This window comes from Pundamilia nyererei, unplaced genomic scaffold (genome assembly GCF_000239375.1).
Source record: "Pundamilia nyererei isolate P.nyererei 1_Seehausen unplaced genomic scaffold, PunNye1.0 scaffold00240, whole genome shotgun sequence".
In the NCBI taxonomy this organism is placed as follows: domain Eukaryota; kingdom Metazoa; phylum Chordata; class Actinopteri; order Cichliformes; family Cichlidae; genus Pundamilia; species Pundamilia nyererei.
In genome coordinates this window covers 747,025-760,569 of record NW_005187641.1, presented here as the reverse complement: position 1 = coordinate 760,569, position 13,545 = coordinate 747,025, and the positions used below count along the sequence as shown (strand labels likewise).

General features: G+C 41.0%; 2 protein-coding genes across 2 annotated transcripts; both read left to right on the top strand.

Annotated features, from left to right (window-relative positions):
• Window positions 1–3,319, top strand: taco1 (translational activator of mitochondrially encoded cytochrome c oxidase I). Its single transcript, XM_005749300.1, has 6 exons — window positions 1–75; window positions 240–519; window positions 614–720; window positions 1,474–1,607; window positions 2,218–2,380; window positions 2,702–3,319. The coding sequence occupies exons 2-6, from the start codon at window positions 243–245 to the stop codon at window positions 2,909–2,911; spliced, it is 891 nt and encodes a 296-aa protein (XP_005749357.1). The 5' UTR covers window positions 1–75; window positions 240–242; the 3' UTR covers window positions 2,912–3,319.
• Window positions 3,320–5,377: 2,058 nt separating this feature from the next.
• On the top strand, window positions 5,378–12,531 carry kcnh6b (potassium voltage-gated channel, subfamily H (eag-related), member 6b). Its single transcript, XM_005749309.1, has 12 exons — window positions 5,378–5,435; window positions 5,870–6,027; window positions 7,121–7,546; window positions 7,709–8,102; window positions 8,228–8,427; window positions 8,512–8,764; window positions 8,854–9,047; window positions 9,152–9,260; window positions 9,566–9,829; window positions 9,965–10,145; window positions 11,903–12,107; window positions 12,235–12,531. The coding sequence occupies exons 2-12, from the start codon at window positions 5,884–5,886 to the stop codon at window positions 12,529–12,531; spliced, it is 2,667 nt and encodes an 888-aa protein (XP_005749366.1). The 5' UTR covers window positions 5,378–5,435; window positions 5,870–5,883.
• The last annotated feature ends 1,014 nt before the right edge of the window (window positions 12,532–13,545 follow it).

Genomic DNA, 13,545 nt, shown 5'->3' with positions numbered 1-13,545 from the left:
CGTCATCTCAACCCGGAAGTACCGGTCTGACAACAAGGGCAGAAGCAGCTGCGTGCTCTCCTGACTTGTCAGCTCGTAAGTTGGAAAACTTCAGACAGTTTTTATTATTTACTGTGGTTACAGCAAAGTTTGGAGCTCTCTCCCTCAGACGGAGACTTTCAGCTCACTCATTAAACGTAGTCTTTGCTCCACATGTGCAGCAGGAGCGTTCATGTAGTTGTGTGTCTGTGTGTGTGAAGGGCATGGCGGCTCCGGTGCTGCTGCTGTTGAGAGCTCTCCGCCCCCCTTTGTCCGCGGCTTCCAGCAGGTTCCCGTCTCTGGAGCCAGTTCTCCCGCCGTCTTCATGTGTGGTGTCCTCAGGGTGGAGGACTCCTCCTGCCCGGACACTGCAGCTGTGCCCCGCTTTGTGTGCCGGACATAACAAGTGGTCAAAGGTGAAGCACGTCAAGGGACCAAAAGATGAGGCGAGGGGGAGGATGTTTATGAAGTTTGGTATGATGATAAGAATAGCTGTCAAAGGTACGTGAGAATGGGTTTTGTTTTGTTTAATCGGAGCTTCACTGCTTTACGGTTTCTGATTGGATAAAATTTCACTTCTGGTTGTCATCCTCAGAAGGTGGATCTAACCCAGAGCTGAATCTAAATTTGGCCCACATACTGGAGCAGTGCAGGAGCAAGAACATGCCCAAAGCATCCATAGATGCTGCAGTCAAGAGTGCGGTAGGTTGATAACCTTACTGGCACAGAGATACAGAAAGCATCTGTGGTGCCACTTCAAACAGATCCTCCCCAGTGTGAGCACAGAGCATGTTTGCAGGTTACCTGCATCCAATAGTTTTTATGCATTGTTTAGCCGGGTAGCAGTCTTAGGTGAGGGTCATTAAAAATCTATAAATATATCAATAAAATGTGACACAGTTAAGAACAAGTCAATGGAGAACACACAGTCCCCGTTTTATCCACTCTTTTAGATTTAATTTTTAAGATTTTCTTGCTTGTTTTTAATTGTTTGAATTGTCCTGCCCCCTTATTTATCTAAGCTTTTAACCATCCACACTCCATTACAGCACTAAGGTCTTCTAATCAGATGATTCTGGATGCTCTTATCACAGGGCTAAAAAATAACGGGCATCTGGCATTTTCAGCTTTAGGCTCTTCCCTGTGGAACCACCTACCCCAGAACATCATTATAGACCTTTGAGTTCTTACTCAGAACTCACCTGTTTTCCCTGGTTTTTAGTTTGATTCCAGTAACAGTTGTTTTAAATGTGTTGTACTATTAATTCGCAGTTTGCCCAGCACAGAAATCTTAAAGCCTGCTGTAAATACAAGAGTCAGTGAAAATCTAATGTGGTGGTGTACAAAAGTATCAAAAAGTGTAATTGTCCAAATACTTAAGAACATAACTGTATGTGTTATTTTTTGTGATACTGTGCTGCAGTCATCTTCTCGTCTTGTGTCCTGTCTCTGCAGGAAAAGGCCAAGCCAGCATCTCAGCACATGTTTGAGGCTCGGGGACCCGGCGGGTGTCTGCTGCTTGTCGAAGTCCTAACCGACAACAACTCACGCACCCACCAGGAAATCAAACGCCTGCTTAACAAGAATGGGTCAGGCCCGGCTTCCTGTAGTCTCACCTTTCTGTAACCGTGTCAGGTTTACGAGCATTTTTACACCATCGCCGATGGTTTTAGTGTTAACCTGCTCGACATGTACTTAAGGTTAACAGATGCATCAATTTTCTCTCACACAAAACAAATCCCAGCTGTATGCAAAATCAGTGTTAACAAATCTTAAGAGATTACCTGAGAATACCTTGATAAAATATTCAAAACATGCCAGAGGAGCAGTGTTTTAATTTTTAAAGATTAGGAAAAAAAAAACAAAGAACATGGACAGAGAATATCAGATTGTTTTAGGAAATTTCAGGTTTCTACACACACTATACAAAAGATTTGTTGTAAAGTAGCCAGTAGATGTCCCTCTAGTTGCAGGAAACAGCAGTGATGAAAGCTTAATAGTATGTTGTAATGTATGTCTTTATTAAAGATTGTATTGCTGGTATAAGTGATGAAAAAACAGCAGGGAGATGTATTTAAGCTTGCTTGTTTACTACTAACATGTTCTTACTGTTTTTATTCTTTTATTGAAGAAGTAAACGTATCTGTTTGTAAGCCTTCGGAATAAAAAAAAAAAATTTAATTCTGCTTCCATCCTCAGGGGGATGCTGTCAGACGGAGCCCGGCATAACTTCCAGAGGAGGGGAGTGGTGGTCGTGCCAGGTCGGAACATCACCACGGAGAGAGCACTGGAGCTGGCCATCGAGGCTGGAGCCGAAGACGTCCAAGAGACGGAGGATGAGGAGGAGAAGCCCCTGCTGCAGGTCGGACATCAACCTCCAGGAAAATGATTTCAGTTTTGATATGTGCCTTTAAATAACTGATTGGAATGATTTAATTCTTCGTGATACCGACAAACAGATGTTTTTTTCAGTTTTCCATACAGTACAGTAGAACACACAACCTTCAGATCTGTCCTCAGGTTAAATACAGTTCAGTTTGTGCATTCAATACAAAATGAAAAAAGAAATACTCAAGGTCTCTGAAATGTAGAAATCTAAAAATATATATATATATATAATTACAATATTATAATAATAGGTACAAATTTTATTTAACAGCTTGATCTACCTCTTTGTCTTTAGTTTCTCTGTGATGTGGCTGACCTGAATAAGGTGAGGGCCTTGTTAAAGGATCTAGGAATGGAGGTTTTGTCCTCTGGGCTGGAGTTTGTTCCCCGCACACACGCACCCCTGGACGAGGATCACCTCGATGCTGCTTCAATTCTAATAGAAGCCCTCAATGACTGTCCAGATGTAGTCAGAGTGTGGGACAACATCCAGGCTCACAGCTGAGGACAGTCTCTGGACACTAGGTGGAGACTAACTGTGGAATATTGGAGACAAAGGATTTGCCAGCTGACACCTCATGGGTGCCGATACTGTATGTTATCAGTAAGAACAGAGTCTTGAAATTAAAATGGAGTCTGAAAGTGTGACTGTATTAGCCTTATGGATATGGTCTGTATGGGGGGGGGAAGCCATCCTGAAGTACACTGTGCTGTGGGAAGTGAACTGCATCTCCATACTGACGAAAGAATTCCTCATGTAGGTTTGTAAAAGTTATTAAAAGAGGTGATTTAATGAGTCCTTTTTGATCGAACATGACCTCAAAGTTAACCTTTGAACTCATAGAAGGAACAAGTGTTTGTGGATTAGCACGGATCAGTTTAAAATAAAACTTCAGCCCTCGTGCAGACATGAGAGACAGCTTTGAGTAATGCTTTTGTCTAAAATCTGTTTTCTATAATAGTCACAGTAGAAACATGCACAATAGATATGCTGAAAAAAGTGAAAAAATGCAAACAACAGGACATAACATGTTTTTATCCTCTGGGCCTCCAGGTCAGAAGGTCACACTTTAACTGGCCCACAAAAAAATCTAATTGATTGGCTTCCTATAGTCCCTGCTTCATCCATAATACCTCGTCATTAAGAGAAATGTGTTTGTAAAGCACCTTTCAAGGCCAAAGTCAGAAAGTGCCTGGCAACAAATGAAAAAAAATTAAATACAGTATATCAGATACATGAACAACACAAAGTCTTACATATAATTACTCAAATGCCTGTCTGAGTAGGAATGTCTAGCCTTTTTTAAAAGCCTCTTCTGAATCAGTAAAACAAAGAGATAAGTGCAACTCATGCCACCCCACCCCAAAGGCCTGGTTTCCACTCATTTTAAAATGAGACACCACCAGCAGTCTGTTCCAAAGTCCTAAGGGTTGAAAGAGTGGGTCAGTAAAAGTTTTAACATGTGTCAGGGTGCATTGCCATTTAAATTTTAAAACTGACTCGAATGTCAACAGGGAGTCAGTGAAGATATATTAAAGTTAGGGGATATGAGATCTCTTTCTGGAAATAATAAAAGACACGCAGCTGCATTTAGGACAGAACACAACCAATTATTAGTCCAAATCTGCAAAATAACTAGTAACTAAAGATTTAAAATAAATTTAGACTCAGCTCAGCTCTAGGTATCACTGCGAAAAACAAAGGCTGTGGTAAACAAACCAGCAGGGCCGGTGATGGTAGCGTCTCTTTCCTTTAAAGTGTCCAAAACAGGCAGTTAGATTAGAGGAACTATTTCCCTATGAGGACTAACACGCACACTTTAAAATGATCCAAAGCACATCAGCAAATCTACAACAGAATGGTTGAAAAATAAAAGAATGAAGGTGCTGCAATGGTCCAGTCAAAGCCCAGACCTCAGTCTGAGTGAAATGTTGTGGAGGAACTTTAAGAGAGCTGTGCAAAACAAATACTTGCAAAACTCAATGAACTGAAGCAATGCTGTAAAGAAGAGTTGGAGAAAAGTTTCTCAAGAATGATGTGACAGACTGATGAAGTCAAAAAAGAAAATGAACAACTAGTATTTCTGCTAAAGTTGGTTCTGCAAGCTATTGTATCTGTTTGCATCATAAGGGACCTCAAAGGCCAGAAACCCCATCACTGGCCAGAAACCCCATCACTGGCCAAAACAGACCCTCATCTGACCAATGAACTTTCCTGATGTACTTTTTTCTTGGCCCTGGGCCATCGGGTCATCGATTAGGTTGACCTCTGAAAACATTTGGCAGTTTTTCAGTTAGGGCATGTAAAGTATAGGCGTGATACATCGCTTGTCTACTGTTAAATATTTTCCTTTGTCATCAAAAATGTTTTAAAAGAGGAAAATATGATATAACGTTTTTAAGAACCAAATAAAAGAAATACAGATGTTAAAGGTTACAGCTGAAGGACAATGTCATAATGGGTCATTTCTCCCTTGTATTAACTGTAGTGTCAACATTTTAATCAATAAGCTTGCACTTCAGCAGTTTGCATGGAACATATGGAGTGGACACCATTTCCAACTTTGTTTTGAATTTTTCAACTTGACATCATGCAGCCTGAACTATACTCAAAATATAATCTAATTTTAATTTAAACCAAATTAGAAAGCTGAAATGATAATTTGATGTCAACAGGGAGATCTAGTGTAATGGCTCTGAGCCCATTTGTTCTGTTATCAATGCTCGTCATCGATTTTCCGGTCGGTTCTTCTCAGCTATAGCGTGGCATTGATTGGTTTCCAGTGTCGGGGAAAGTTGCACAGTCGCATGCGAGCAGCAGGACAGTCCTCCGCTGCGTGCCAGAGTGAAGGCTTCAATACTGACATCTGCAGCCACAACAGAAACACAGAGTACTTTTGTTTTACTCAAATATGAAAGAGGAGACTGAATGTTTTCGAAGACACTTGTCCAAAAAGTGTTTGAAATGATGGATATTTTGGATGCGTATATATGGTAAAGGAACATCTTACTTTGAAGTTTCAAATCAGGTATGTCCTGTTCACTTTTAGTGATGTTTGACTGAAGATTTGATCGACTATTGAAAGATTGTTCAGCTATGTAAATCCTGCCTTTGCCATGCAGGGATTAAAGTATTGACTCCTTGCACTATGTGAGGGCATAGTATTTTGGGAGGGGCACAGCTAGACTTGCATTCTGGGAAATTTAGAGTACAGAGGAGTTTGTATTAGGAAACAGAGCTGTATCAAGAAGTTTTCAATAAGTGTCTTTATATAAACAAAAGCATAATAAAGTAAATTACATCAGGCTTACAATAATGGTAAACTTAATACACTAACTATTGTAATATTATGAAAAAGTCAAAATTCTTTATAGAAAATTATCAAAAAAATATTTTTGAAACTAGCTTGGATGTGATCTCTTTAGTCTAAATATAAAGGAGTGTTTCTCTAATCATACACAGGACAGCAAAGCTCAATGTCTGACTCAGACCTCATGAAGGGTGGGGGACCGGCCATCAGGAGCCCCGAATGCCGTTCATCTCCGACTCCTCGAATGGAGTTCCACGGCTCCTTCAAAGTGGGGGAGCGCTCGCCCAATGTCACAGAGAAGGTCACACAGGTATGGCAGCTGAGAACCTCACATGGGCTCTGCAGGTCCCATTTATGAGATCCAAATGACTGAAATGTATTTCCATTAATGATCACATTCACTGCTGACCTGGTTCAGTCCATCACTGGATGTGAAAGTAATCATGTTTTTAAATACTGAGAACAAGATGGGCTCTAGAAAGTTTCCACGCTGGAAGACTTCTGTTAATTAACCTTTTAAAATCAGTTGGTGATCAGGTGACTGGTTGTATTCATCATTGGGTGTGAAGTAGAGCCTAAAACTGAGCCACAGTTAAATTAACACCTACTGTTAACACTGCTGGACCCCTAAAGCTCAGTGACCTGCATCACTGCTCTGTGGGATCATGTGAGATGGATTCAAAACAAATGGAAGGGGCATGTGAACTTCCATGGGGGTACCCGGTAATCCCTGTCTCTCTGACTGTCAATAATCTAATTTATCTGTCTTTTTCATAGAGTTATTTGCAAAGTTGGTGAGATTAAATAATACGATATTGAGGGTATAGGCAGAACTCAATGACAGTGAAAGCACATGACCAACTCGTCATTATTGGCTTCCAGCAAACCAACATCCTGCGTTCAGTCAGTTCTTAGACTGTTGATAACAGGATGTTGTTATTTTATCTATCTTTAAGGTTTTGTGAAATTTTGGATATGGTTCCCTTATCTGGATCTAACTTTTCTGCAAGTCTTGTGTCTGCTGAAAGACACTAATGACAGGATGGTCAAGGATTTGTTGGACCTACAAGGTTGCAAAACTAAAGCACGCAGCCTCCAACGAGAACCTGGTCAAAACAGTACGTGCTCTAACAAGGTCTATTGGTTAGTTTATGAGAGAGATTTAATAGAAACACTAATATTTGTTTTGTAGAAATCTAGGTTTACTGTTTTCCTTTGCATGCAAAAGATTAGGTGTTCTTTTCATCAAAGAAAGAAGGGATTTGGGTACATGATGGATATTTATTCACCTTCTGGGAGAAGAAGTATATTCCTCAAAATCAATTAAAACAGAACTCGTTAAATATTTTGATTTCCCTGTGAAATAGGTAAAGAGCATACTGATGAATTCTTTATATGCTTAGGTTCTCTCTTTGGAGTCTGATGTGCTGCCTGAATACAAACTCCAGGTACCAGAAACGACATGGTGGATCTTGCTTCACTACAGCCCCTTTAAGGCATTTTGGGACTGGATTATTCTCCTTCTGGTCCTCTACACAGCTGTTATTACTCCTTACTCAGCTGCCTTCCTGTTGGCTGAAAATGGGGATTTACGCCAAAGGAGTTGTGGCTACACATGTAACCCTCTAAATGTGGCAGATCTTATGGTGGACGTGCTGTTTATTGTGGATATAATCATCAACCTTCGGACGACCTATGTGGACCAAAATGACGAGGTAGTCACGCAGCCGAGCCAGATAGCAAAGCATTACATCAAAGGCTGGTTCCCTATTGATTTGTTTGCAGCAATCCCGTTTGACCTTCTCATTTTCAGATCAAGCTCGGACGAGGTAAGAATTCTGATTCTTTGTAAAGCTTCAAAGGTTTTTATCCTTAAGTGTCTAAACTTTAAAAGTTGTTCCCTATTGAGTTTCAAAAGTTATTGAAGCTGTTTGACCTTTTATCTGCCCATCCCTGTCTTACATGTTCCCTCTTGTTCATGGATACCAAAGATGGCAACCTTAACAAGCCTCCTGAAAACAGCTCGGCTATTGCGATTGGTCCGTGTGGCAAGAAAGCTTGACCGATATTCTGAATATGGTGCTGCTGTCCTCTTCTTGCTCATGTGCACCTTTGTACTCATCGCCCACTGGCTAGCGTGCATGTGGTATGCCATTGGCTTTGTGGAGAGGCCGTACACTGAGACTGGTTGGCTGGACAACCTGGCTGAGCAACTTGGAAAGGCGTACAATGAAACCGACTCCAGCTCTGGTCCTTCAGTCAAAGACAAGTACGTCACAGCTCTGTACTTCACCCTGAGCAGTTTGACGAGTGTGGGGTTCGGTAATGTGTCTCCAAACACGAACTCAGAGAAGATGTTCTCCATCTGTGTCATGGTCATTGGATGTAAGTTGAATAACCCATGGTCACTGTTACTGTCTTTAGTTGGGTACTGGTACAACTTTATCATTATTACATCTGAAATGACCCAATCCTGTTTGTCTTCTTGTCCTCTTTCTCTTCTGTATCAGCTCTCATGTACGCCAGCATATTTGGCAATGTATCTGCCATAATCCAGCGGCTGTACACTGGTACAACCCGGTACCACACCCAGATGCTGAGAGTCAAAGAGTTTATCCGCTTCCATCAGATTCCAGGTAGTCTGCGCCAACGACTAGAGGAGTATTTCCAGCATGCATGGACATACACAAACGGAATAGACATGAATGCTGTAAGTAAACAAAATGGTAATGCTCCTTTGATGTTCTTTATCTCTCTTATTGTTACGTATCTCTGACCGTATTTCTTTGTTCAGGTGTTAAAGGGATTTCCAGAGTCTCTGCAGGCAGACATCTGTTTGCACTTGCACCGCTCTCTGCTACAGAACTGCAAGGCTTTCCAAGGAGGCAGCCAAGCATGTCTCCGTGTCTTATCTGTGAGATTCAAGACAGTCCATGCACCTCCTGGAGATACTCTGATTCACTATGGAGACATCCTCGACTCTCTCTTTTTCATCTCACATGGTTCCATCCAGGTCACCAGAGAGGATGTAGTGGTGGCCATATTAGGTAAAGCTATATAACCATACATTATTTTACTCCTTAAGTCCTCTCAAAAATGACCTTCTCAAATCAAATAAATCTTTGTCCTCTTACAGAGAAGAATGACATCTTTGGTGAGCATATCCACCTTTATGACGAGCCAGGGAAATCAAGTTCAGACCTACACACCATCACCTACTGTGAACTACACCGCATCCTTAGGGATGACCTTCTTGAGGTCCTGGATATGTACCCAAGCTTTGCAGACAACTTCTGGAGGAACCTGGAGATAACCTTTGACCTGAGAGATGTACATTGACAGTTTATTGTAACACACTTCACCTAATGCTAAAAACAGATATTTTATACTGTCACTTTGGTGAGATAATAAATATTTTTTTCTGTCGTCTTTAGCCTGATCAAGAGCCACCAGTAATAATAGATGATGATTCTGGTGATGACTGTGAATACCACCACAAACCAAGATGCAAAATACACTCACTGGACTGCAGAAATAGGCCAGGTGAGATATGAAATGCATAGAAAGTCGTGCAAACAAAGCAAACAATGTGAAAAGCCATTTCAAATCCTGACTTAAATGGATGGACATGGAATCATACTGAGATTATCCATGGAACCCAAAGATGCTTTAGACATGCCTGTAAAACAGGCCTTACAGATTTGAAAAGTTTTACACCACCACCACCACCACCTGTGTTTCAACTTGACTTGTAATTGAGCCATCTCTGGCTGCCTGACACCCCAAACTGTGGGTGTCATGCGTGGGAAAACTGTAACTGAAGGACTGAAATGCTTTTCTTTGAACAGATGGAATTGATCACGAAGACTCGTATCCCCTTCAGGCCTGCCATCAGTCATTTTCTCATGCCTGCTGGGAGGACCGTTGTAGCTGTGGATCGCCATGTTCGCAGGCAAGTGAGGACTTTGAAAAACCTCTTGCCCATGGTGCCAAAACAGAGCATTACTCTGCAGAAGCTGACAGGCAGGATTACTCTTCATCTGCACTACAACTGCACCCCCAAAGTGGCACCTCAGTGGGGAAGGATGCAGTGTTTGACCGGGGTCCCCAAGGTAGATGGCAGTCTTGATTTTGTCATGCAATTGCAAGATATAAATTTAACTGCAGTCTTGATTGTTACCCTGTTTGAAAGGTTTTGGTTCTTTTAAACGTGTCACTTTGAAGCACTGTCTTGATATTTTCCTCAGCCTCATCTCTGAATGTGCCAGGGATGTATCAATACTGGTCAGACAGACAATCACAGCAGTTTTCCAGTCAAGGCTGGCGATCACCTTCTGTCCGCAACTCATGCCACCCACCACCATTCACAGAAGAAAGGCCCAGTGAACTTGAGACACGCCTTGAAATTTTGCATTCACAGCTCAACAGGTGCATTTGCTACCGTTCACCTTTTGATCTTTGCTACTTCTGAGAAAAAGATACAAGGAGTGACTTTGGCTCAAAATGTCACTCCTCAAATGTTGCATTGCCTAAATTCCTCCTCAAATGTTGCATTGCCTAAATTCCCTCAGTCAATGAATTTTCTGTCTTATCTTAAAATGGGTGATGAGTTAACATTTACATCACCCAAGAATCTTGAAAATTTGCACAAATTCATTTTGCATGTATACATCAGCAACGTGACGAGCCTTGCTGTAAGTAATAGAACCAATGGCTTAGCGAAGGAATCCTGACGTAACCCTGAGCATTACATTTCTACACCTGAACAATTAACATATCTGTAGAGAGTTTCTTTAACAAGCAAAAAATTCAAAAACTATCTATACTATATTCATTTCCATATGAGCATCACTCCAAGCCATACTTTTTTTTAGTTCCATCTAAGACTTTGAGCACTTTTTGAATTTTTCTTTGTCGAAATCTGACTTTATGCAAAAAGTTAAATTAAATTCCAGTTTTCATGTCTTGTGTTCAGCACAGAACTCAATTGAAATCAACAGCAGAGAGGAAAATATTCATGGCTCTCCAACGACTTTGTATTATGTAGAAGTCCCTCCTTACTCTTTGCTTGTTACCCCCAAAAATCAAACAACTGGTTAATGAGTATACATTTTCCCCTTGTGACAGGTGGTTACCAGATGGTTGTGGACTGGTCTGTAAGCCCATATGACTAGGCCATTAGCAATCGATTTCCCAGCAACTGCTACCAGCCTCCAGCAACCAATTGCCAACCAGTGGAGGATTACATATTTTCTCTCACAACTGGTGGTTACTAAATGGTTGCAGACCAGTTTCTAGTCCTAGGTGTAATTGAAATCTTAATCACTTGATTCTACTGTATTGATCACTGCATGTGCAAAATGGTGAAAAGTTAATGTCACATGTTTAGTGGTTACATGTTTCCAAAACCTCAGTACTAGCTTGCTATATGTAGTTAACTTTTCTACAGCTAACTGAAAATAAGGTGCTAAAATCTTCCTGAAACATAGCCAGCATAGCATAGCAGCATAGCATTTTGGACAGATAACATCATTTTGTTAGCTTTTCTGTTACATATTGCACAGGCAATAATTTTCCCCTGCAGTGAGGGTAGTTTTCATAGTACGATAAGTTACATTACATTACGTTGGAGTCAAAATTTATCATATTTGCACAAACATTTTGAGCCCTAAGTTATCAGTTTATGCTAGCAAGCTCTAGTAAATTGCAGTTTTGAGACTATATGTTAAATTAATGCTAAGTAAAATATAGAGAAAATAATCAAATTGAACTCACCACAACAAGAATCAGACATCATGGATCTGTTAAGGTATTAATTACATTAACTCTACACAGCTAGCCATATTACATGCTCTAAAAGGCATCAGCACTACAAACACATTCAACGGGGGCAGATTGTAACTTTGGTATATTCGTATTTTAAGAATATCCAGCAGGCTATTGCAGCCTGCATTGGCAACCACCTGTCAGTCTATGGCATGCCTCTAATTATGCAAACTTTCATTTGGAATAAAGTTTAAAACCAACACGTCAACAAGCAAAATCAGCAGGACGTAAACATGACATTATTTCTGGTGTAAATTTAAGCGTGTAACATTTGGGTCTGGACATGCAATTTATTATCACTTTGCTTCATTCTTCTCATACTTCCACCATCTTTTAATTAGTACCTCTTATTTCCTCAGACTGGAGACTCGCATGACAACTGACATCAGTGTTATTCTGCAGCTTCTCCAGAGACAGATGGCCCCTGTACCTCCAGCTTACAGCACTGTATCATCTAGTACTCTCCACGCTGATTCCCCTGGCCTGTATGGGGCTGGAACTCCAGTGCTGCATAACATGTATCCCATTTCCCCCATACAAATGGACAGCTTGGCACCGACACAGGTATGGTATCAAACCAAAAAAAACCACGACAATTCATCAGTTAGGCCAAATATCTGAAAAACACTGTTATATATCTGAAACACATTTCATCTTCTTTCATCTCAACATTTTGTGCTTATTTACTAAGACCTCGGCTGAGACAGACCTTAAGCAGACCAGCAAATCCCAGGACTCACTGTCCAGTGGGATCCACGTGACTGCGGCATCTGATGACACCATGTTCATGGCTATCACCCCTGAAACTGACACACATACTGGGCTAACTCCTCAGCTACCCCAGCCATCAGTCAAATCCTCCCTCATGGACAGTTCCAGGCTGTGTGGTAACCTCCGCTACCCCTCACTACCAGAGAGCCTGGACATACAATCACGATTGGCAGAGATCCAGAAACACCTCTCGGATCCTGTCCTCCCCATCATCTGACAGTCAGTGTCACCTACTTCTTAAAGACATTTAGAAGGAGCTCTGTGACCAGTTCATCCGTTTGTCATTGAAGAATTATTTATAATTACACTTTTTACTTTACTATTACTTTGGACATTGGACAGTGTTGAACACAGACAGTGCTCGCAAACAAGGATTTTACACACTGCCCAGCCAAAAAACAGCAGTCACCATGTGGATTTACCTAACCAAATACGAAAGACCCTCCCACTGGATTCGGGGTCTAGGTTCACCAATGTTATGTGCCCAAAAAACGAGGTCAGCTGACTACCTGAATATACAGAATGATTTTTTTTCTCTGATGATGGCACGGGAATATACCAATCTGACAATGCCAGGATTCACCAGGTTTAAAATGAGCGGTTCAGGGAACATGGAGGATAGATTGGCTACCACAGAGGCAAGACCTTAACCCCAGTGGGAATCTTTGTGTGTGCTGGAGAAGACTTTAGCAGTCTGACTCCCCCATCACCCATCATCAATACAATTTTTTGGTGAAAGATTAATGCAATTCTGGATGGAAATGAATAATAATTATCACTTCTTAAAATCATGGGGAAAGTGTGCCATCATCAAAGCTAAAGCCAGCCCAATGAAATATTAGCATGTGACTTGTTCTTTGGCTGGGCGGTGTACTTCCTTCACACTTGCCTAAAGAAATAAACTTGAAAACACTTAATTCTTTTGAATGAACAACTAACAGAAAGGTTGTTATATTTTATATAGATAACTGCTAATCCAGAAATGTCACCTCAGCAACCTTAGTGAGTGGCGTCCCTGTTCATGTATGGATAATGATCTTTTTAAATTCTAAAGAATTTCCCTGCAGACCCATTTACTCTAGCCTGACCCAATACTGACACTTTGAGTCCACTATGTTTAGTGTAAATATTTAGAGAATTATGTTGGCCAAGATTAATCAGGTTAGGCTTGGTTTTATACACCTGTAGCAATCAGACTGAAAAAATATCCAAATTCAAAGATTAAGAGGTG

Bases quoted from the DNA above. Each gene is read 5' to 3' on its own strand.
- kcnh6b (XM_005749309.1), top strand. From the start codon at position 5,884: ATGTCTGACTCAGACCTCATGAAGGGTGGGGGACCGGCCATCAGGAGC. The intron at 9,830-9,964 runs GTAGATGGCAGT...TATTTTCCTCAG, and splicing joins GTTTGACCGGGGTCCCCAAG to CCTCATCTCTGAATGTGCCA. The intron at 12,108-12,234 runs GTATGGTATCAA...TTATTTACTAAG, and splicing joins ACAGCTTGGCACCGACACAG to ACCTCGGCTGAGACAGACCT.
- taco1 (XM_005749300.1), top strand. From the start codon at position 243: ATGGCGGCTCCGGTGCTGCTGCTGTTGAGAGCTCTCCGCCCCCCTTTG. The intron at 1,608-2,217 runs GTCAGGCCCGGC...TTCCATCCTCAG, and splicing joins CGCCTGCTTAACAAGAATGG to GGGGATGCTGTCAGACGGAG. The intron at 2,381-2,701 runs GTCGGACATCAA...CTTTGTCTTTAG, and splicing joins AGGAGAAGCCCCTGCTGCAG to TTTCTCTGTGATGTGGCTGA.